We start from the raw sequence: 23123 nt of genomic DNA, 5'->3' as shown, positions 1-23123 counted from the left end.
ATACACCCTTAGAATATACAGGTATACTTTGTATGTATTTTCATCACTCTCACCATCAGTTTATAGTCTTAAGGTTTTAGTATGTGTTACATAGAGTTTACCCATATTATTAAATAATTTAAAAGCCGTGGAATTGTCATACTATTATAAGCTATGTTACTCTATAAACCAAACTGAAATGAACATAGAAAGGCATGTCAATTAACTGAATGGCTTTGGTGTATACGTACAGTATATACATTGTCTAGGGTATCAATTCAATATACATAGTTGCTGTAATTTCTACTTTAAATTATTATCTTCCTCATGGTCATACCATCTCTATACACAAACATATAATTACGTCTAGACCTCAGTATGTTGTTTGTAGTTGGTTATGATGTGTTCATAAAGTATAATTATTAAAATTATTTGCAGGGCTCTGCCTACAGTGTGTGGCTAGTGCATGTAGTTACGTTATACTTAGTAAAGCAGGCCTTACACTTTGATCAGAACAATGTGTATATGTGACCCGGTCTGCGAAAAGGGCTCTTATAGCCTTTCCAATTGCATATATATGGTAACCCATAACTTGACTGGTGAATATGGTACAAGCCTACAATTTGGTCACTCAACAACCCTAACCTGGCAGTAGCTGTGGGTGTAATTACATGGTGATAGCTTTAGTAGATTAGGAGTTATGATTAGCCAAACATGGATAATTGGAAAGGCTATAAGAGCCCTTTTCGCAGACCGGGTCACATATTATGTAGCAAACCCTTCCGAAATGGAAACAAGACTGTTTAAACAAACCTAGGTATGTACTTTCATAATTTTGATATTAACCTTTCAAGATGGTTAAAAAATTTACCTGCTGATAAATGTACACAGATAAAGCATAACAACATCAGTTACATCACTTTCAAGTTTTGATATAACTGTAAACGAATGGATATAAGTACACCACATTGCACCACATTGCTTTTAGTATAGATGCGCAATAGGCATAATAGACTCCTATCAGAAACAAGCATAATTGAATTATACAGTACTGTGCACAAATTTCTAATTGCTATAGTTAAATTTTACATTCAATATTAATTTTGTATTCAACATATTTTTGAAATTTGAATAAAAAGCCTTTCTTGCTGTGTGCAGGTTATAAGTCAAAACTCACAGTCAACTTGATCACCTACATACAAGCTAACAAAAGTACTGTAAGAACTTTTCATGTAAATGAAGTTTCATTAATGTTGATAGGCATGTACAACTAAATACTTATGAGCTAACTGTTTACTAAAAACCAATATATACGATGTGGTATCTAAACAGAAACTTTTTCATAATTTTTGTATATAAATGTTAATGTGCCTAACACCAATATGCAACATATACTTTTCAAGTTTTGATACTAACTTTTAAGGTTTTGATATCATTATTATTGCATCTATCCATACATACATATTTAGACCAGAACAACTCAAATGAGCTAGTTCATTCACCAAAACTTTTACCTTCATAGAATGACCTAACAGGTAAACTATATGTTTTACGTAGTTTCCACATGCATGGTCTTTGATTGATTCTCTATGGCATGGAAACGTAAAATAATACTATTGTCCATTCAATATAACAGCTGCAATAGTTTGTGAAAGTTATCACTGTGATATCTTCATATGCATTGTAAACAGTTACATACTGTGATACATCTCAGTTAAGTAGCTATGATATTTTTAACACAAATGCATATACAGCTATTCTCACTGTGAATGTGGAAACTATCAGTATTTAAATAAAGTATTTTCACAATTAATTTCTGATACTAATATTTTAAAATTTGCCTACCCATGTAAACTAAGGTGCAGAGTTAGCACATTGGCATCACTTTCAAGTTTTAATACTATATACACTGTATACACAATTCCGGTTTCAATGTATACACAGTACACACCACATTATGTTTAGTGGTAGGTGGTAGGTGTGCAACAGAAACAATATTAGTATATGCATCTATCACTATCCACAATTCAAGAACCTACAAAAATGCATAATTATACATATTTTCATAATGGATCTTAAATTCACCACTACAGTAGCTATATAGTCACTATTGCTATGCACAACATTTTCGAATTTCATAACTGCAATGTGCTGAAAAATACGTGATTACAACTGTGAACCCAGTATTCCAGATAACAACAATCAAGGAAATGTTGCATTTTCACTACTACTCTTGATTGCCCCTGTTGTTGTCATATAATTATACTGACAATTGTTAACCTGCTGGTATTTTAATATATGCATGGGTAAGCAAATGGAGTAGTCAAATACACCATAGGGTTCATAACTAATCCATCTATACATCGATACAAAATACTAACCGTATAATTATGTACATGTGCATTTCCTATAGACATCAAAAAGCAGAAAACAGTCAACTACCTTTACATACAAATGTGACACGATGGCAGCAAAGCTACTGGTACACGATACAATACTGTACCTAATAGTCACAAAACAAAACACATTAATATTATTATTATCCAATCTCCACCTCCAATGATGACAGCAGTAGTATCATCATCAGCTTGGAATCAAATGAAGACTACTAAAACTGGAACTCATGTGATCAAACTGTACTTTTAATTCATCAATATTAACAATGATTTCTGTTCAAATCATGCACACTGACACCTTTATATATATATATATATTTCTGTCGATAGTACTACTGTATAGCATGTGCTATATAGCGATAATATTAATAGCTAAATGCAGTGTAGATACAGCAACACAACAAGATGCACTGCATGTAGATTATACAGTATGCAGCGGTGATAGTAATTTAATAAAGGTAAGACATTAAATTCTTGTAAATATAAATTCCATGCACAATAAGCATTCTGATGTTTATTTGGTTAAAAGTGGTTACACAAATACTTTCATAATACCAAAATCAGTATCACTTTCAAGTTTTAATACAACAGCACTGTATACACACCTGCAACACTGCATTACTTTTAGCTGGTGGATAATATACAACATGTATCATATTTATTTATTTACTAGCATTGGTACCTGCCCTACATGCAGGACCATTCACATTTTTACATTAGTAAGCCTAATAATGTGAACATGGAGTTAACTAATTGCATGTAAGCTAACTAATAATTACTAAGACATGTACAACTTATGTGGTGCTATCCTATCATGCAGGCACTGTAAAATTGTGGTCAACAGTGTTTACAGCAGTTATAGCTATTATACTGCAAGCAAAGGTTTGAGCAAAATTATCTTAATACACATGTACACACTCCATCACATCACAAAGAATCAAAGTTACAAAGAGAAGGCACTTACTCTAATAGGACACACAGGAGAAACACACAAACATACAGGCACCCAATTGGCTTGTCCAAGTCTGCCCTATATACCTACAGTATCAAATGTGCTACAGTATACGTTTTCCAACAGTCTGCATGCTGTGAGCAAGCTATGAACTTAGAATAAGTAAAAAGTTTAGTTAGAAGAACTATGTACCAATAAGGTAGATAATATGAAAAAAAGTTATACCTGTGGCTGGATTTAAACCCACAGCCTACATTGCCAATAACCACAACAACTTCAGGGAGGTGCTATACCAGCTGAGCTGTTTGTCCTGTGGTTAGCAATGAAATGCAGCTGAAGTTTTCTCTACATCATGGCCTTCAACGTGCTGTAGTGGATGAAGGAACGACCAAATGTGTAGGATCATTTCACATTTTCACATTAACCACAATAACTGTGGTCTATAAACAGCAATAAACAAACAAACAATAATTATGAATCATTAAAGATCATGTTCTTAAGTACCATGCATGGTGATATTATGAACCTTATTCTACCATCATGCAAGCCTAATGATTAAGTTACAGTGATGTGAATATGGAGTTAACTAAACAGCAGAATTTCATGTAAGCTAAACCAATAATTACTAAGACATGTGCAGATTATGTGGTGCTATCCTATCATGTATAGGTACTGTAATAACGTGGTCAACAGTATTTAAAGCACTTAGCTATACTGCAAGCAGTAAAATTAACTTAACACACAGGTACATACTTCATCACATCACAAAGAATTGGAGTTACAAAGAGAAGATGCACTCAATCGGCCTGCCCATACCTATCAAATGTGCTACTATATACTTTTCCAACAGTCCATATGCAGTGTAGCAATACCAGGATGATATGAACTTATATGAGACTAAAAAGCGAGTTAGAAAAAGTATGCGCCATAAAGGTAAATAAAACGAAAAAAAAAAGGTGTACCACTGGTGGGATTCGAACCCACATCCTACACAGCAGTACTTCAGGGAGGTGCTTTACCAGCTGAATCGTGTGGTTAGCAATGGAATGCAGCTGAAGTTTTCTCTACATCATGGCCTTTAATGTGCTGTATCGGACGAAGGAACACACGTAGAAGCTTGCAATAAACTTTGCAAGGTAGCCAGATGGTGAGCGTTTCATTTTGCGTGTGAATCGTCTCAATACGTGCACAGATTGCCGAGTAATCATCGTCAATAGCCAAGATACGAAAACGTGTGTCACAAAAAGGTACATGGCACTGAGAAGAAAAAAAAGTTGTCTTGGAACCCTGGACCTTTGGGTTAACAGTTCTATGCGCTAACGCTTTGGCTGTTTCTTCGTGGTTTTGACAGGAATGTAGCTCAAGTTTTCCTCTACACCAACGCCTTCAAAGTTTCATAGAGAACGAATGGAAGTAGGTAGCAATTTGTAACAACAAACTTGGAGTTGCCAGATGATGAGCGCTTAAATTCGTTAAAGTCCCGTGTCTATACGTGCTTTGGTTATTGAGTTACGGGCGTTGCAGACATACAGACAGACAGACAGACAGCTTTTCAGCTTTATATATATAGATTTATTTATTACTGTGTAGGACTCCATCAAGGAGTATAACACACAGATACAAAACAAAATCAAAGTATATTCAGATGGTTTAACAAAACGTCCTTAAAACAGTTTATAGATGGCTGATTGACCACATCTTCTGGCAAAGTGTTCCATGATTTAATAGTGGATGGTAAAAAGGAAAATAAGTACGAGTTGATTCTTGCTTGTGGGATTCTGAAACGTTGTGAATGACCTCCAGTAACTGATGACATTGATGTTAATGAGATAGATGGAACTTCCATTTGACAATTGATTATCTTATAAAACATGACTAGTTCGCAAAATGTACGTCGTGATTCTAGAGAGGGCCAATTAAGTGATGTGAGCACTACTTCTCCAGGAGTAATTGTTCATTGTATACCTTGCAGCACTACGTTGAATCTTTTCTATGGCACAAATATCAGATTGAAGGTGAGGGGCCCATATAGGTAAAGCATATTCTAGTATGGGTCTGACAAAGGACTTATAGCAATGAGATCTTACAGAAATTGGACAATGATTGATGTTTCTCCTCAGAAAAGCTAAGGCTGAAATGGCCTTATGACAGATGTTATGAATATGATTTTTCCAAGTAAGATGTTCATCAAATGTTATTCCTAGATATTTTGCCTTGGAGACCTTTTGAATTAGGTGATCAAATAAGTAATAGTTATGTTCAATAATATGATGTTTATTTGAAATTGTAAGATGTACACATTTAGCTGCGTTAAATTCCATTTGCCATCTCCTGGCCCATGCTTGTAAAGTACATAAATCTTGTTGAAGATGCTCAGAGTCATTGGGAAGATGAATGACAGATGTTGTAAATTAAGATATCATCTGCATAAAGTCTAACAGTGCACTGGAGATCTTGTGTAATATCATTTATAAATATTAAAAATAATAAGGGTGCCAAAACTGTGCCTTGTGGCACACCAGAAAGTACTGTAGAAGGACAGCTACTTTCTCCATCATCATATTACTTTCAATTAAATGAGCAAACATACTTAAGTCTACAATGCAACATTAACAGTGCATTCTTAATACTACAACTAGTTATAGCACTCCTCTCCACAACTTTTTGAATTTCATAACTAGCTATACTGTAAAAAAGTACAAAAATACTAGTTTTGTGAACTCAATGAGGTACCATTTCATTGGCATCAGGTGATTGTGCAATAAATTAACCATTTTTACGTTGTGTAGTTGTACTGAATTATGTAGCTACAGTACCACTTTTCATGCGAATATAACCTAGCCATGTGCCACTATAATACAGTATACAGTATGTGCTAACCATTCAATCTGGCATCTAAACAGAAAGTCTTTCATCATTTTGATATATAAATGTTTCCGTATTCAACATGAGGCTTTATAATGTACCTGCTGCTCCTGTACAGGACCTTCACTTTCAAGTTTTACTTTTAAGGTTTCAATATCAAAACAACAATACATCAAACTATATCACATTGTGTACAACTATTTTAAGAGTATAAGAATACATAACAAGCTTATGGAGAATTCTCATACTTATTCCTTAATGTGTACAGAATAATACTGTAGGTAATGTACTGTAGCTATAATACTATAAAATGGCCTTTTATTCATATTAGACTAAGTATATCATGTTGTAGGACAGATGGCTGTGGTATTCAGGATTAATAAAGGAGTAAAATAGTGTGAAGTGAAGCCGAGCACTATTTTCCTTCCTGCTTACAATGTGAGAATTATTAATCCTGAATACCACACCCAACTGTCCTATTACAGATTAATCTGACAACCATAGCAACTGTTACTAAGCAACAGAAATACAAAAATAACCACTGCAAAAGGCTGATCACAATTGGCAGCCATTGCTGCATGCTATGGTCACAGAGTGGCATTTTGCTTTAACAATAGCTACCTATAGCAACCATTATTAAGAACCATATTTTACAACAATGTTGTTGCTATGGGGCATCTATCACTGTGGTAACACTAGTTGTCAAATCAGACATGTACTTCCAATAGACACGCACCACACTACCACACTATTTTAGTCCATTAGATAGGTTTTTGTCAAACGACCTTGACAAACAAGTGTAATACTAATTCTATTGGCTAATCACTTGATGTATTTCAAAATAGTACATTAAGATGCTATTAAGAGTATTATATTGTAACACTTTCACTTGTCAGAAATACAGTAGTATATGTACTGTACATACCATTGAAACCAACTTTTACTTTTAAACAGATAGCCACACCAATATACACTGCACATTTGTGCCATAGCTATGTTCACTGCACAAGCAAGTGCTTAGAGACATGTGTTGATGTTTGGGCATAGGCTCGGCTGAGCACACAAAACTGATTCTGACCATAAATTCTAAATAAAGCAATATAACAAATTTTGAAAATGTACTATTAGAAAACAAACTAGATGTTCCTATAAAGACATACATTGTCAAGACACAGATATTGTGGTATTAACAGTTCAATATCAGGCAACTATCAGGAATCAAACAGCTGTTAGCTGTCAGGCAGGCATGTTAGGCTAAATATAATAAGATACATGGGAAGGGTACAGTAAATACAGTATAAAAACCAGTCACTTAGTTGCTAGGAGGTACACTGTAAAATGACAGTGAATGTGTAACAGTAGAGTCATGAATATGCTATACATGTTATGAGCACTATGAATATTATATTATAGGAATGTTAAGTGGTCTACTTTATATTAAAAAACATACATCATACATGACACATCACAATAATACATTTTATTTTTGATTGTTGCATCATAACAAAGATATTCTAGACTCTCTATTAAACTTTATCTCTGTTGTTGACTTGTTGTGAAGAATTTATTAGCTGTTTTATAGCTGCTGCATAACATTGACATCATGTAGCTTAATAATGTACAGAGTGTGTAGCAAAACAAAGTATGCATTATAGAAAATGTTACACACTGTAATAACACTTCCTGTTGTGGTTTTATTTTTCTTTCAAAATGTGATCACCCTACACAGGTTAGCACAACTTATTGAAGAGTACAGAACCAAAGTATAGTTGCTCTGGTCATAATAATCATGGCAATCTCACCATTGCCACATTTAGAAAGTAAACTCAAATATACAGGCCAGTGAAACACTGCTAGAAAATCATGAGCATAATATACATATTGTACACATAGAATAATACATCACAAAAAGGACAAATTATCTCTAGGTATGGTAGAGATGTGATCTCTGAAGCAAATTACAGCAATTAACTAAACCATAGTACACATACTGCAACATAAAGCAATTTAGTCCTAATGCATAATAATACAATTCTATATCCAATTTGTATAAAAGCTCATATAGATTATAACACTTGTACATGTGCAGCAATCAAAAAGACTGTGTAACCTCGCATACAACAACATACGTATTTCTATGTCATGCCACACCAAAAGGTTTTTTCACCACTCCACCTTTAATGCGAACGACCAGATGAATGGTGTTATTATTCTGAACACCACGGTCACGTAATTTGTCTCCATCCTCTAGCTGCACAGCAAAAAATATTAGCCGCTGTTCATCCACTGCAATTCCAAGTGTCTGTTTTATTTCCTCCTTGAGTTTCTTTACTGTTGAACCATAAGGAACTTTGACAAGAGTTGTTTTGCCAGTCATGGCTTTGATAAACAATTGTATAACACCTTTGTAACGTAAAGTCACAGTGGATTCACTACGAATTCCATAATCACATAGTGCCCGATGATCATCCATTGTGGAACTGGCAAAGATTAACTCTTGGTTAGCAGTTGGAATAGCAGTTTTATCTGTAATTCCAGCTTTAATATTAGCAACAGTGTCAGTTTGTAAAATCTCCAATGTTACCACTCTTTCATTTCCATCATTGTTAACATCAGGGTCTGGAATTCTTACAAAAATTTTCATTCCCCCTCTCAAATACAACAACAGATGAATAATGGAATTATTTGAAATGTTGTGTTTACCCAACGTTCGGCCATCATCCAGTTGTTTTCCTTGGAAAATTAGTCGCTGTTCATCGCAACGGATCCCTTCTTTCTTTTCTACCCCCGATTTCACGTCACCGACAGTATCGTTGGTGTCCATCTGAAGCGCGATGGTTTTACCAGTCAGAGTTTTAACGAATACTTGAATCATCTTCTCAGTTTGGTCCATGATAGCAGAGATAATAAACAACGGTTGTTTATTATCTCTGATGATAGCTTTTGACGTCAGTACAACCTCTAATTGAAATATAAAATTAAGACTGCTTATCGTACAAAAATTTTGTTGATCACATGATCGATGTGGGCGTGGCTGATGACTTCGTTGATTCTGTAAGTTTATGTAGTTTGAAATGTTGTTGTGCGTAGTACAGAATGAGGTACTAAAGACTGATCGTTAGCTGCGGCGTTTAAAGTACACACTGTCTAGAAGAGTTTTTAAAAAAAAAGCCAATGATATTATTGATGTGAAATTTTTCTGTCAATTTCATTGCAGTATAGTTTAGCTTTGCACAGAGAGACAGTGATTCTCACACTATTACCCTGAATGCACCTGCATTGCGATGTTGAAATGATTCTGCCCATCCCACAAAGCTGGTCACAATTACTGTAGCTAAGTTTTGCTATTTCACAACATAGCACCAAATACCTGATTATAGTTTCGCTGTTCTTAATGCACACAGCGAACTGCTGAGCTACGTATGTGCATCAAATAAATAGACTACTTAACTCTTACCCTACAAGTTGACTATATGCCAGTCTAGAAGCCTAGGATAATTAAAACCAAACTGTGCATGCACACATGCATCACTGCAGCTAGACTATTATAAAATTAATGTTGATGTGGGAGTTTTTAGAATTATAAAACTGCTTTGGCTAGCCAGCTAGGCAGTTATCTTTCCTAACCTTTATCATGTTAGAAACTACTGGAAGGTTGTTGTTTATAATTCAGTTTGCCATTTTAGCAGGTACATGTACATTACAAGTGAGATCATATAATCTGAGGCTTGACTGTATTTTTACAGTAAATAAATTGCTATAGTAGAAGCATGCATAAATACCCAAATACTTTCATTTATGTGCATATTCCCTTCAATTAAGACTTTATTACTGCAAGAATTGTATCTCTGCCACATCAACGATATGTGCTGGAAGGAAACCAAGGTAGTGTGAGATGTCAAAACAGAAGTGATGATGGAACCACTTTCTATTCATACATCACAAATGCAATTTGGTATAGAGACTATCGGAATGGAACTATTGTTCAAATTGGAGATTCAGGCCCGGTCTACGCAGATAAACATACACTAATAATATCCTCAATGACGGGTGCCGATCAGGGGTTGTATTATTGCTGCGTTTCAGCTGGAGCACTTTGTGGCAACAGCAGCTCAGCAAGTACCACTATTCTATTATCAAGTGAGAAGTTACATTAGCAATCTGCATGTAAAGCTGTGAGATACCACCTTAAGTATGCATACTACACATGATATGACCTATCCAAGCTAAGCTAATATGTTTGGCCTTTTCATATTTATTTTAGCACATGTAGATGCAACTTTGTATCATATTTAGGATCCTATGCAAAAAGTTTGGCTCAATGAAAATGTAACCCAACATCATCAACTAATCTATTTATATTGTAAAATCAATTATACCTACATATAATATCAAGTGTTTGAGTAGAGTATTGCAGCAACTTGGTACATAGTTTTTATTGTACTATAACAATACCAAGTATAGTATCAATAGTATTGCACAACTCTTAGACTACATGCATACACAGGTACATACTGTTACTATTTATGGAAGTAAGTATACCATCTCACTTTGAATTCAAAGGTGTAACAGCTGTGTTTAAAAAAGAAACCAAGCTTATGTGAAAATAGGGCATGTGGGTACATAAAATCTGTCTACTTTTTCACATATTCATCGGTACTGAGATTATTAGTTTGCAAACACATGCCCTGTTTTTGCACCTAGTCACATAACCAGCACACAGTTAATACACTGTAACTGATGTGCTAGTCTGCTGGTGCTGATATGCAGTACTTGACTTCGCAAATGTATGTCACGTTATTAAGTTTGCAACATCTACATTAAAATTGCTGAAAATAAATGAGAAAGTATGTAGTAACAATTATACATAAGGAAAGAGAGTTTCAATATCATAATTCTTAAATGTTCTACTGTATAGCATCCTCATACTTTCATGTATACCTTTTCATTTTCCATGCAGCTCCAGCTGTGATAGATGCAGCTATTACTACCTACATATCAACTGTTGGGTCAAATGTTACCCTTATATGCACTGTCTCTGATAAAGGTACTCCACCAGCAACTTTCTCATGGAGAAGAAATGGCTATGAATTAAATGATAATAACATAGTAAATGACACTGTTATGGCATTGGTGTTAACTAATGTTACCATGGAGAGTGTTGGCACGTATGTCTGCTCTGGCACTGGTGTGTTGTCATATCGTAGTGATGTTGTGGAATTAATTGTTGAAGGTACATATATATGCATGTATTAAGGTATGTAGTGTACAAACCTTTAACACCTAGATTGTAGCAATTATGCTCAGGTAATTACAGGTACTTCAAATCTGGCAGTCGTTAAATATTAATTCACTCCAATGATGCATTAGTTTTTTCGTGGCTATAATCACAGCAGGACCCAATAAGTAGCTAAGCTGGTCAGCTTCAGTCCAACATTTCTTGACTTTATATTTCACAACCACTTCACAACACACATAGTCTACATGCTGCACACATGTCTCACAACTACTTCAAGACATACTTCACAAGCACTGAACATACACTTACGTAACATGCAAGTCACACACACAAGACTAATTACACACATACAATTCACTTATACTATGCACATGCAAGTGGCTGTGTTATAGACAGGTGTCTAGTGTATATGCCTATCACTGGAGGATGGCCATGGCATATTTCCTCTCTAGTATATTGAACCAGCGTTGAAACCGGGTCACTACTGCTGACCAGGGCCGCCCAGAGAAATTAAGGGGCCCAGGGCAAAGAGTTAAAGTGGGGCCCTTGACCCAAGTTGTAAGGTGAAGATCAAAAAGAAAAAAAAAAAAAAAAAGGTCACAACCTGCTGGCAATGACAATAACTACCCATCACCAACCATATCTCCTTATCTATAAGCTTGCTACACTGCTCCTCTGAAGAATACTGTGACTGCTCTATTAGAGTATTTAGATCTGACTGCTCTATTAGAGTATATCGATCTTTTAAACAGGTATTCAGGGGGCCCTTCATGGGGCCTCCTGGGGCTCCTTTCAGGCTGGGGCCCGGGACAAAATGCCCCAGTTGCCCCCCCCCCCCCCCCCTGTGGGCGGCCCTGCTGCTGACCCGGATGACCCACTGATCATGACCCGGATTAATTAAAGTCGAGGCGTGCGATAAGAGCTATGTTTCGGCTAGTCTCGAGCGAGCGAGACTACGTTTTGAGCGTTCGATTCGTGTTGAGTAAACAGCGATGGATCCAGACTTTTAGAATTGCAACTTCAGCCTAGCTGTAGGTTGAAGACCAAAAAAAAAAAAAAGTCATCACCTACTAACAATAGCTACCCCTCACCATAGATACCCTCAGTTTCGTGCTACATACTGTACTTACTAATAAATGGGCGTGGCTGAGCGCATGTTTGTAACGCGATAAGTGGGCGTGGTTCACGAAAGAGCTACGCGATAGCGTTTATAAGTTTCCACGTCGTCAAACGAACAATTTCGTTTCTCACGTGATCCATAATTTGTAGACCGGGTCAGACCCGGATGACCCGGAGAAAATGTGACCCATGACCCGACCCGGTTTCAACGCTGTATTGAACTGTACAGTGCATACAAATATCATCAAAACATGTCGCTTCATACTAGCTTCCCTAGAATATATTATTTCTACTTGCTGTATGTATAAGGTGCATGGGATGTTGGTCTTTGTGTGGACCACAATGTTATTAAAAACTTTCCCTTTGGTTTTGAGGTTATGTATAATTACATAAGAAGGGGCTCTTTCTAAAGTAGACATTTCTCTGTATAAAGAACTCCCAGAAAATGAGTTATACTTAGCACTTACTGTTTATAACACCACATAACAAATTAAGAAAAATCTTTCAACATGAATATGCATGTATTTTATGCTCTATGTAACACTCAGATTCCCTGGAATGGAGCAACACTGCCGTCACAACTTCATACGGAGAAGATGTTATCCTATCATGCAGAACTAATGTATCAGCACCAACAAACTATGGTTGGGAACAAGTGTCTGGGCAGTCACTCATTGTGGAGAATATCACAACTCTCAATAATGGATCATTATTTTTAACCAATGTACAGCAATCTGCAACCTTCAAATGTACAGTGCTGGGTGAACATGGAGTGACCCTACGATTTGTTGAGCTGGTTGTAGGCAAGTCTAAATTTTACCAAAATTAGTAACCAATACTAACCACCAATGATAAAGGGTGGGAATTCCTAGAAATGTTTGATTTGAAAAATTATATAAACAATACCTCACAAGGTCTTTTCTCAGAATCACATGTTTGTTTACACATTTAAGAGCTTGATTTCCAAGAAAAGCTTTTAGGGTATTTTTTTGGTCTACTGTACAAGCTACTGTAGCATTCTTGATGCTACTACATGCCTGTATTATTTTGACTTTGGTACATACCATGTGTAGCTACAGTGTATGTACACCACTGAACTACAATGAATTATCAAAATTGTTGTATATACTACACTGTATATGGATTAGATTAGATTAGTATACTTGTTACAACTGTTACATGTGATTTGCATTCACCCAGATATGAATAACAACACCATAACTACTGCTAGTCAACTGATTTACTTGCAAAACACAGATACAACATCATCTTGTCATGATACTGAGGTACATTACATACTACACGATCATATGCAGGCGTGACCGCATCAATAAACACACACTTATTACATGCACTTACTGTACATAGCTACATGTACATTGGAACACATAGTAATAGTACTACATTGGAACACATAGTAATAGTGCTACATGCATTATAATTATTTTCTATATACTATCCAGCTAGAGGAATATTTGATTGTGACACTGCAAAGCTACTTGCATCATAAATGTGGCTGTACTAACTTTAAAGTTACAGTGAACTGCAATGACACTGCAGGATCTATAGCTAGTGCAGTATATGGTGTACAGTTGGTTGGTCCATTGGCTAATGATTTGTTGCAGTTATGGCTGATGCAGAAAGCAAATGACAAAAATGAAATCGAGCTGGATGTAGCTACCTTTACTTTGTGCAACCAAACATGTACTGCAGTAACTGAAACTATGTCAGAGAACAAACACACTGTACCAACAGAAGTTTTTATAGCAGCTGCTATATGTATCATAATTATTCTGATGATCTTGAATCTTTGGATACTTTACTGTTACCGCAGGTAAGTACAGCCAATGAATTTTAAAGCTGTACTGTATACCTCATGCAAACTTTGCTGTTTATGCACTACAAAGTTACGGTAAGTGCAGTGTAACTCGGCAGAGTTGTTTTGCATATATCACACCCTAGAGAGACTCCATAGGATTTCTCAATAATATTTTGTCTTGCTTTTGTGTGCTAGTTCACTCCAGTTGTGATAGAGTAGTACCATCATTAAGATTTCATGTATATTATTGTAAATAGTATGTGCATATACCTGCAGTTCGATGATCAGAAAAAGAAGGTACAAGATTCATACACGAGTGAGAACAAGTGCTAGCACATGTTCAGAGAGTGGACCATTGCCAGGAAATTATGATAAACTAAACCACACCTACTCAAGGGACACTCCAACAGAACCAAGTAATAGAACAATTACTCAAACTTATGCAGATAATTCATCCAATAAACTACCTCCCTTTAATCAAGAAATAGAGTACAATAAAAAGCCAACTGTTAAAGCAATGGCCAACGGGATGGGAATTGTCAGAAGTAATGGTATCACAGCTATACTGAACCCTCCTACTTGGAATGTAGACATTGACAGTGTTGCAGTCACTCCATCCAAAACTCATGTGTCCTACTATGATGTTACCCTCCCCAGTAATTCTGATCATAGATAGTTTATTTTATCTACTGTATAATATTATTGTAATATTGTTGTAATGTATATAGCTACAGTATACACATTAATATCTAAATTGAAACTTTTTGTTCATATGGGGTTCTTGTGCACGTTTGTTGGTGCGGCTGATAGGTTCCTGAGTCATGGAGTAGACTGGAGACAATAGAGCTACACAATTTTTAACCCAGAAGATTTCCATTGATGTACAATGTGGTAATGCTGCTTGAATGATAGCAACCACTCCATCGTCGCAGTATTGGGCAGAGTTTGCTTCTCTGCCCATAGATTGGTAGATGGCATGGATTGCAAATGATGACCTACCAATGTAGTGTTTAACCACCTGGTTATTAATGATTTTATAATGGTCTGATGTGATCCAATAAAAAATAAAATTAAAAAAAACTTATTGCAGTAAATAAAATATGTACCAACATAGCTAGCTAGCACATTCCATGCTAAAATTACATGTTATTATTATAGGTCTGCAAAAATAGGGTATGTGGGAACATAAAATTTGTTTACTTTTTGAATCTGTCATGACTTGTGACTTTTTATGTGGTTGTGCTATGGCCACATAATTTACACGTTTATTAAAAATTTAATTGGCTTCATAATACATTCAAGTTACAGAATGTAGACATTTCATTCCAGTGCTGAGATGTTACCTGCTGGGTGCAATTTATGCCAATATACCCTATTTTCACAGGCCTGTTCACATATATACTGTTGGTAATTCACCGAATTGGTTACGCTATCATGATTATGGTAAGCTAGGCGGCGCCTAGCTTACCATAATCATGATAGTGTAACCAACCAACAATGAGATGTTACTGTGAAAATCCAAGCATATTTACTTCTCTGAAATCAAGCAATTTAATCTACTTTACAACTACCTGTGATTATAAGGTTTTGGATTTTTGTTGTTAGAGCAATACAGTTAATCTGTAACTTTCTAAAATACTCATATTGATTTTAAAGTAATTATCTATGTACCACGTCAAACTACATGGTCAGACCCACTATAATAATCAGTGTACACTACGTTACAAAACTACAGTACAAATTCATTGCAGAGTATAGATTTTGATGCCTATGGTTAGGGATGTAGAAGGACTTACATGAGCACAGACTCTGAGGCAATGGGTACTGTATATAATCTTCTGTAAGAATATCTGTATGTAAACAAACAGGTGGATCTGCAAGATTTGAGAGTAAGTTCTTTTAGCATTAGACTAAGTACCATGTAGTTTTCATAGTAGGTGTATCAAGACACACGATAGTGTGTCGAGCGGCCCAAGAAGCCGGCGCGCTACACCGTGAGTATATTAACAGGAAGAAAGAAAACGCAATTTTCACACCTATGTAGCTCTGTGATCCCTTATCCGATTGGAACCAATTTTACTAGAGACGTGCCGCCCAGTTAGGGGAGTCTACATACCACATTTGAAGAAAATCGCTCCAACCATTTCCGAGATACGAGCGAACAAAAATTCGTTTTGATTTCTTCGTTTTTTTCTTCATCTTCATTCCGCACACTTCGCAAAATTCGCCATAAAAAACGAATGCGTGCTCGGATTGGGCTGACATTTGGCACACGTAAAGGGCTCATTAAGGCGAATCTCCGTACCAACTTTGGTAGGAATCCGATGAACATTCACGGAGTTATGACCGATTATTTGCGTAAAATAAGGTCGAAGGTCTGTCACGCCTACAGGGTAAACCCCTTTGAGGAGTCAGTTGAAAATTGATATGTAGATGGAGCAACCATCGTAGGAGTGCATTTTTGTAGTTTGAAAGGAATCGGGATAAAGACCATGGAGATATGACACAAAACCCAACCTGTGTCAAAATTACGCGATCGGTTTTTATAAATAAAAAAACTATTAGTTTTCGTGTCTACCAGGCAAACCGCTTAGAGCAACGAGCTGAAAATCAGTATGTAGCTGGAATAATCATCATAGAAAGTTCTTGCAGTAGTACAGAAGAATCGCATTACAAATCACTGAGTTATGATTCGAAAGGCAACTACGTGCAGCAAATGCGAGATCGAGATACTCTAATAGAACAGTCACCCTAATAAAGCATTCAGCTGCATGTATAATTTACTCAGTTATATTACATTGCAAGTTATTCTGCAGGGAAATCAGCTACAAACAAGTCACCCTGTAGTCAGATCAGCTAGAAGAAGGTACCTAATAGAGAGTTCAGCTACAAACAAGCCATAATGTAGAGAGTTCAGCTCAAATAAATCACCCTGTAGAGAATTCAGCTTCAAACAAATTGCCCTGTAGAGAAATCAGCTAGAAGAAGTTACCTTGTAGAGAGTTCAGTTACAAAGAAACAATCATGCAAAGAGTTTAGCTGCAAACAAATTACTCAGTAGAAGGTTCCGCTATGAACAGATCACACTATAGAGAGTTCAGTTAGAAACAAGTCATCCTGTAGAGAGATCAGCTAGAAGAAGTTACCTTGTAGAGAGTTCAGTTACAAAGAAACAATCATGCAAAGAGTTTAGCTGCAAACAAATCACCCAGTAGAAAGTTCTGCTATGAACAGATCACACTGTAGAAAGATCAGCTAGAAGAAGTTACCTTGTAGAGAGTTCAGCTACAAACAAATCACCCTGTAGAGGGTTCAGCTACAAACAAGTCACACCGTAGAGAGTTCGGCTAGAAGAAGTTACATTGTAGAGAGTTCAGCTACACAGAAACTACCGTGTAGAGAGTTCAGCTGCAAACAAATTACCCTGTAGAGAATTCAGCTACAAATAAATCACCCTGTAGAAAGATTAGCTAGAAGAAGTTACCTTGTAGAGAGTTCAGCTAGAAACAAATCGTCCTGTAGAGAGTTCAGCTAGAAATAAGTCACCCTGTAGAGAGATCAGCTAGAAACAAGCCACCCGTAGAGAGTTCAGCTAAAAGAAGTTACATTGTAGAGAGTTCAGCAGTTTAGCTGCAAACAAATCGCCCTGAGAAAGGCTATGGTGAAAAAAGATGTGAAATCCAAGGTGGCGGCCAAGAAATGGCTGTGATGGTAGGTTAATGGTAAAAATTTTAATAACAACAATTCAGGTGAATTTGGTGCCACTTGGTCTTGGCACAAAATTCACCTGAATTGTCGTTATTAAATTTTTTTACCATTAACCTACCATCACAGCCATTTCTTGGCTGCCACCTTGGATTTCACATCTTTTTCACCATAGCCTTTCTCAGGGCCGCACTCTTTTTTTACAGCTTGGCTGTTTTGGATTAGATTATATATTCCACAATAATATTCCATGCAAGTCACATTATTTGTGTGGGTATGGCTTAAAACAGTTCTAAGAACTATGCTGTGGTTTATAGCAATGGGCCATACCATGACAATTCCAAGAAGCAATAGTTCTAACCAGGGTTATTACAGGTAGTTACAGATAAACAAAATGGATAAGGTATATAAAAATTATGACCAGCATGGCAAATTAGATGATAAATTTATATAAACTGCAACACAGCTACACATTTCGGCATCTTCCATAGCTATAGACAATAATTATGTTCACTGTATGAGTTGGGTAGCTATCATACATGTAGGAGTGTGGTGTATGTTAAATAATTAGCAATGTAGAATCTTAGTTATCAAGGTCAATGCAAGAAAGTATAATATGTGACTGGGCCTGCGAAAATAGGGCATGTGGGCACATGATTTTTGCCTACTTTTTCAAAAGTTCATCATTCATAACTTTTTGTACCATTATGTTATGGCAATGCAATTTTGAGCATCTAGTAAGAATTTAATTGGCTCTATGATGCAAGTAACAAAATACAAATATTCTGTTCCAGCGCTGAGATATGACCTGTAGAGTGACGCAGTGTAGTTTGTGCCCACATGCCCTGTTATCGCAGGCCCGGTCACATATATAACATCAACATGCAAAAATAATTATTTAGCAATAAATTACAGAAAATTATATTAATAAAATTATATAGAGCAGCTATTAAAGTGAAATAAATTGTTCACTTTTTGATAAAAGCACCAATCTGAAACTTGGTACAATATTTGTTTAATTCATACTATTTCATATTAGATATAGTGCCATTAAAATTATCAATCACATCATGCTTAAAGAACCTGGAAAGTAAATTCAGTAGAAAATGTATTGGGGAAGCCATGAAGTGGCTCAATATAGTGAAAATACTGAAACTTTGCATCTGAATAGACAAGCAATTCAAGGGATGGTCTTATCCAAAATCTGCTCAAAGGGGGTGTCCATCCAGGTCATTAGCTTGCCATGTTAAGAAGCACAAAGGGTCATGGTGTACGAAGCCATAGGTGTGCAATACATTATCTCTGTTGGATCATACCTGTACTTTTAACACTGATTCAGAAATATTGGCTGCATTAGAAGTGTTTAAAAACAGTTTATTTTACCACATGTTGAAAGATTTTCTTTAAAAATTTGAGATACATTCATGATATTTATGCAACAAAATTTTTTGGATACACTTGTATGGTTTTCTGAGTCGGTAGAAATGGGCTTATAACACACCCTCAGTTTCAAAACATGCATGCCTAAGGCAATGATTTTGATGTGGTATCGTATCTCAAATTATATACCTTACCCAACTTCCAAAGAAAATTTGGTGCTTTTATCATAAAGTGAACAATTTCATCAAAATTTGTTGCTTAGCCGCTCTACTATATATCTATATACGTATATACCTTTTAAAAATAGTTATACAGTGTATGCAAATTTTTAGAGTACTAGCTAGCTATCTCTTTGAAATTGCAACTCCCAGCAGCAATACAAGTCTATACTGTTACAGCAACTGAATAACTTGATCACTTAGTACAATTTACTTACTTATGCAGTGAGAATTCAGCCAAAAGAATTTAAACATGCAAGTCACAAATTTATTTGGGAGAACTGTCTTCCAGCCATTTTAATTAGTACAACTGATTTTGTATATAGAGTAACTTTTAATTATGGAAAGAGACTGTAGCATTGTACAAATATAGAATTTAATTGTACAGTTTCAGGAACTGAAACTGATGGAAAGTTTAGATTAATTACTCTAAGTAGGGAATATCCTCTAAAACGAATAAGCAAAATAGTACATAAGTACAATATGCACATTAATTAAGTCATAGATAGTATATACTACGTACCCAGTATATACAATCTATGATAAAGTTATACATAATTATTTCCATCAAAGTGGTATCTATATAATAGAGATATATTGCTAAGTAATCGGTACTGTATAAAGATGCCTTGGAATACAATTAGGCACCTAACAACTTGAATCAATCCACTAGCTACTATCGTAGTACTATTACTGTATTACACTATTGTACACTGCTTCCTTGGTAACATTACTTAAATTATGCATACTTTAGTTGTGACCGGATTTTGGAAAATTAGTCTTAATATCACATGTGAAATGCATAGAAATTTATGCTCTTCACCATTGAAGCACTTATACACCTGTTATAATATTTCACAGAATTTCAAGGTACACTGATTAATGATTATAGCTACAGGTTTTTGCAATTGACTTCGTCCCGTTTGCAGCAATTTAAAGGTTCGTCGCCTTTACATAGAATTTGTCCCGTTTGCAATTGAATTCGTCGGTTTTGTAATTGATTTCGTCAGTTTTGCAATTGATTTAAGTTCGTTGCTTTTGCATTAGAATTCGTTGCGTTTGCGCAAGAATTCGTCCGTGACAAGATTGACAGCTGCACTAAACACGAAAACAAAATGTAGCAGCTGCTCCATGATCTTGTTGAAGTACAATTGTTGTAAACAACTCTTTATAAGGCGATAATTCTTCCGCTACAGCTTCTTCGACAACATTCGCAACTATTCTTTGCGATTGGTGATGGGTGTGGTCACTCGCAAACAAACTAATTAACTTGACAAGCAATGGTTTCGCGTTACCCAGCTTCAATTACTCTCTAGTGTCTCAAGTGGCATTATCCATGGCGGAAAAGATTCACCTTGTGATGAGCGGGTGGTTTCTAACAGTCAATGTAGAGCAGCTCAGGTCCACCATGTATATTTGGACGCAATATTTCCTAGAGGAGCAACAAGACTCGATCAGTTATTACACTATTATATAGACCTATGGCTATAACCTCTATATTATAAAATATAGAAGGATTTGGTTATATCGTGTAGCTGCAGTGGCCTTGGAAAGCGGCTGTCCAAAAACGTCGATACTGAGACAACGACATGAGTGCTCGGACGCCACCCTCTACACCATTCCCGTGCAACTTCAAAATCTATTGTGTGGTGGTGATTGATAGAGCTAACCTTGAACTACCCAATGATATAAGCAGATTAGATTTTTATTACAGGTTTGTAATTGAATTCGTCCCGTTTGCATTAGAGTTCGTCGCCTTTGCAGCAGAATTCGTCCTGTTTGCAATTGAATTCGTCGGTTTTATATTTGATGTCGTCCATTTTGCTAGTCGTTTTTGCATTAGACTTCGTTGCGTTTGCGCAAGAATTTGTCCGTAACAAGATTGTTAGCTGCTGTAAACACGAAAACAAGAGAAGCAGCTCCTCCATGATCTTGTTGAAGTACAAGTGTTGTAAACAACCCTTTATTAGGAGATAATTATTCTGCTACGGCTTCTACAGCGACATTCGCAACTGTTTTTCGCCATTATCGATGGGTGTGGTCACTCGCGAACAAGCTAATAACTTGACAGGCAGCTGCAAACGCGACGAATTCTAATGCAAAAGCGACGAAATTTGCAAAAACGACGAAATCAATTGCAAAGGTGACGAATTCTACTGCAAAGGTGACGAACTCTACTGCAAACGGGACGAAGTTATTTGCAAAGGTAGGATCCGCAACGCAAAAATTCGATATCCTCCAATCAACTACCTAACTATTGTCATGTGTTAGGCTAAGTGTAACTTGAATAACACCAGCATGGAAGCCAAGTTTGTCACTTTCTTCTGGTAGAAAACAATACAAATGCCTTAAAATCACGTGATTTTTTGCTGCGGCAGTTCGTAGGGTTCTTCGTATGCCACGATATTCACTCTCAACATTGTTCAAGTAGACTATCATCAACTCAAAATGTTGGTGGTTTGATTTTGTTGGTGAGTTTCTGTTGGCAGCACGATCTGTGAAGCTTTTTGGCTACAGACAAAATGTTTCTTCCTCTGGAGCACAGGACAAGCAGAGCAGCAACTGCGCCGTGGGTCAGCAATGACCAGTACTAGGTAAAGTACTTGCATGCGGAGTATGGTTATAATTGAAGCTTGTAAGCCATCTGGCTGAGCCATCTATATGCTGAAATTCGGCCAAAATGACGCAATTTTTGCAAACAAATACCAGAATGGTTGATACATCAGTGAGATAGTCTCCAACTAGTCTGGCGTAGCCGACCCGCGCGCGTAGCGCGAGGGTCTGGTGACAGCCGCATTCAGTACCTGTGCAGATGGAATGCAATTATAAGTAGAAAATGCGCGCGATACATGTGTACAATATTCTTATTAATTAACGCACCTGATCTTTTATAGCTTTTCAGTGGTGTTACAACAACAACTCATCTAACAAGCAGTCATACGCTCGGGGAAGACAAGCATAGTACAAACTTTTACCATAGCCTGTGGGAAGAACTGCGAATACATCACTCCCCAAAACAAATTCCATTATAACACCTCTTTGTTCTTGTTTCAAAGAAGAATACCCTAGTGATAATACCTTTAATACAAAGTTCCCAACTTCTTACAACATTAATGATTCTTCAATAATATCTAGCAACACCCATTGTGACCTTGGTATCATTCTATCCACCGACCTGTCCTGGAGAAACCACTATCACCAAATTTCATCCAAAGCTTATCGAACCCTAGGATTGCTTAGACGTACATTCAGCCATTCCATTAACACTACAACTAAAAGAACTCTGTACATAGCACTAGTAAGGTCTCAGCTCCTGTATTGTTCCCCATTGTGGCATCCCTACCTTATCCAAGACATCTCTGCTCTTGAAAGAATACAGTGCCAAACTACCAAATACATCCTCAACGATTACGTTTCTGATTATAAAACTTGCCTTATCAAACTCAACCTA

The 23123-nt window shown here is 36.4% G+C and overlaps 2 protein-coding genes across 5 annotated transcripts; one reads left to right on the top strand and one right to left on the bottom strand.

Moving 5' to 3' along the window:
* Positions 1 to 8025: 8025 nt before the first annotated feature.
* LOC136262674 (uncharacterized) lies at positions 8026 to 9198 on the bottom strand. The gene has a single exon (XM_066057051.1). The coding sequence runs from the start codon at positions 9083 to 9085 to the stop codon at positions 8333 to 8335; it is 753 nt and encodes a 250-aa protein (XP_065913123.1). The 5' UTR covers positions 9086 to 9198; the 3' UTR covers positions 8026 to 8332.
* Positions 9199 to 9218: 20 nt separating this feature from the next.
* On the top strand, positions 9219 to 15129 carry LOC136262653 (netrin receptor DCC-like). 4 transcript variants are annotated; one of them, XM_066057032.1, is made up of 8 exons: positions 9741 to 9881; positions 10015 to 10332; positions 11153 to 11425; positions 13099 to 13353; positions 13751 to 13836; positions 14014 to 14384; positions 14646 to 14785; positions 14852 to 15129. In XM_066057032.1, the coding sequence occupies exons 1-8, from the start codon at positions 9827 to 9829 to the stop codon at positions 15043 to 15045; spliced, it is 1692 nt and encodes a 563-aa protein (XP_065913104.1). In that variant the 5' UTR covers positions 9741 to 9826; the 3' UTR covers positions 15046 to 15129. The 4 variants fall into 4 exon arrangements, with proteins under 4 accessions (XP_065913111.1, XP_065913104.1, XP_065913088.1 ...); XM_066057039.1 differs by lacking the exon at positions 9741 to 9881 and adding an exon at positions 9219 to 9246 and having other exon boundaries at positions 14646 to 15129; XM_066057016.1 differs by having other exon boundaries at positions 14646 to 15129.
* The last annotated feature ends 7994 nt before the right edge of the window (positions 15130 to 23123 follow it).

This window comes from Dysidea avara, chromosome 1 (assembly GCF_963678975.1).
Source record: "Dysidea avara chromosome 1, odDysAvar1.4, whole genome shotgun sequence".
NCBI classification, from domain to species: domain Eukaryota; kingdom Metazoa; phylum Porifera; class Demospongiae; order Dictyoceratida; family Dysideidae; genus Dysidea; species Dysidea avara.
This window is presented reverse-complemented; position numbering and strand designations above follow the sequence as displayed.

What these genes read in the sequence shown, in the direction of transcription:
- LOC136262674 (XM_066057051.1), bottom strand. Translation starts at nt 9,085, where the DNA reads ATGGACCAAACTGAGAAGATGATTCAAGTATTCGTTAAAACTCTGACT.
- LOC136262653 (XM_066057016.1), top strand. Translation starts at nt 9,827, where the DNA reads ATGTTAGAAACTACTGGAAGGTTGTTGTTTATAATTCAGTTTGCCATT. An exon ending in TACCACTATTCTATTATCAA is followed by an intron (nt 10,333 to 11,152) that starts GTGAGAAGTTAC and finishes TTTTCCATGCAG; the next exon opens with CTCCAGCTGTGATAGATGCA. An exon ending in CATCTTGTCATGATACTGAG is followed by an intron (nt 13,837 to 14,013) that starts GTACATTACATA and finishes TATACTATCCAG; the next exon opens with CTAGAGGAATATTTGATTGT.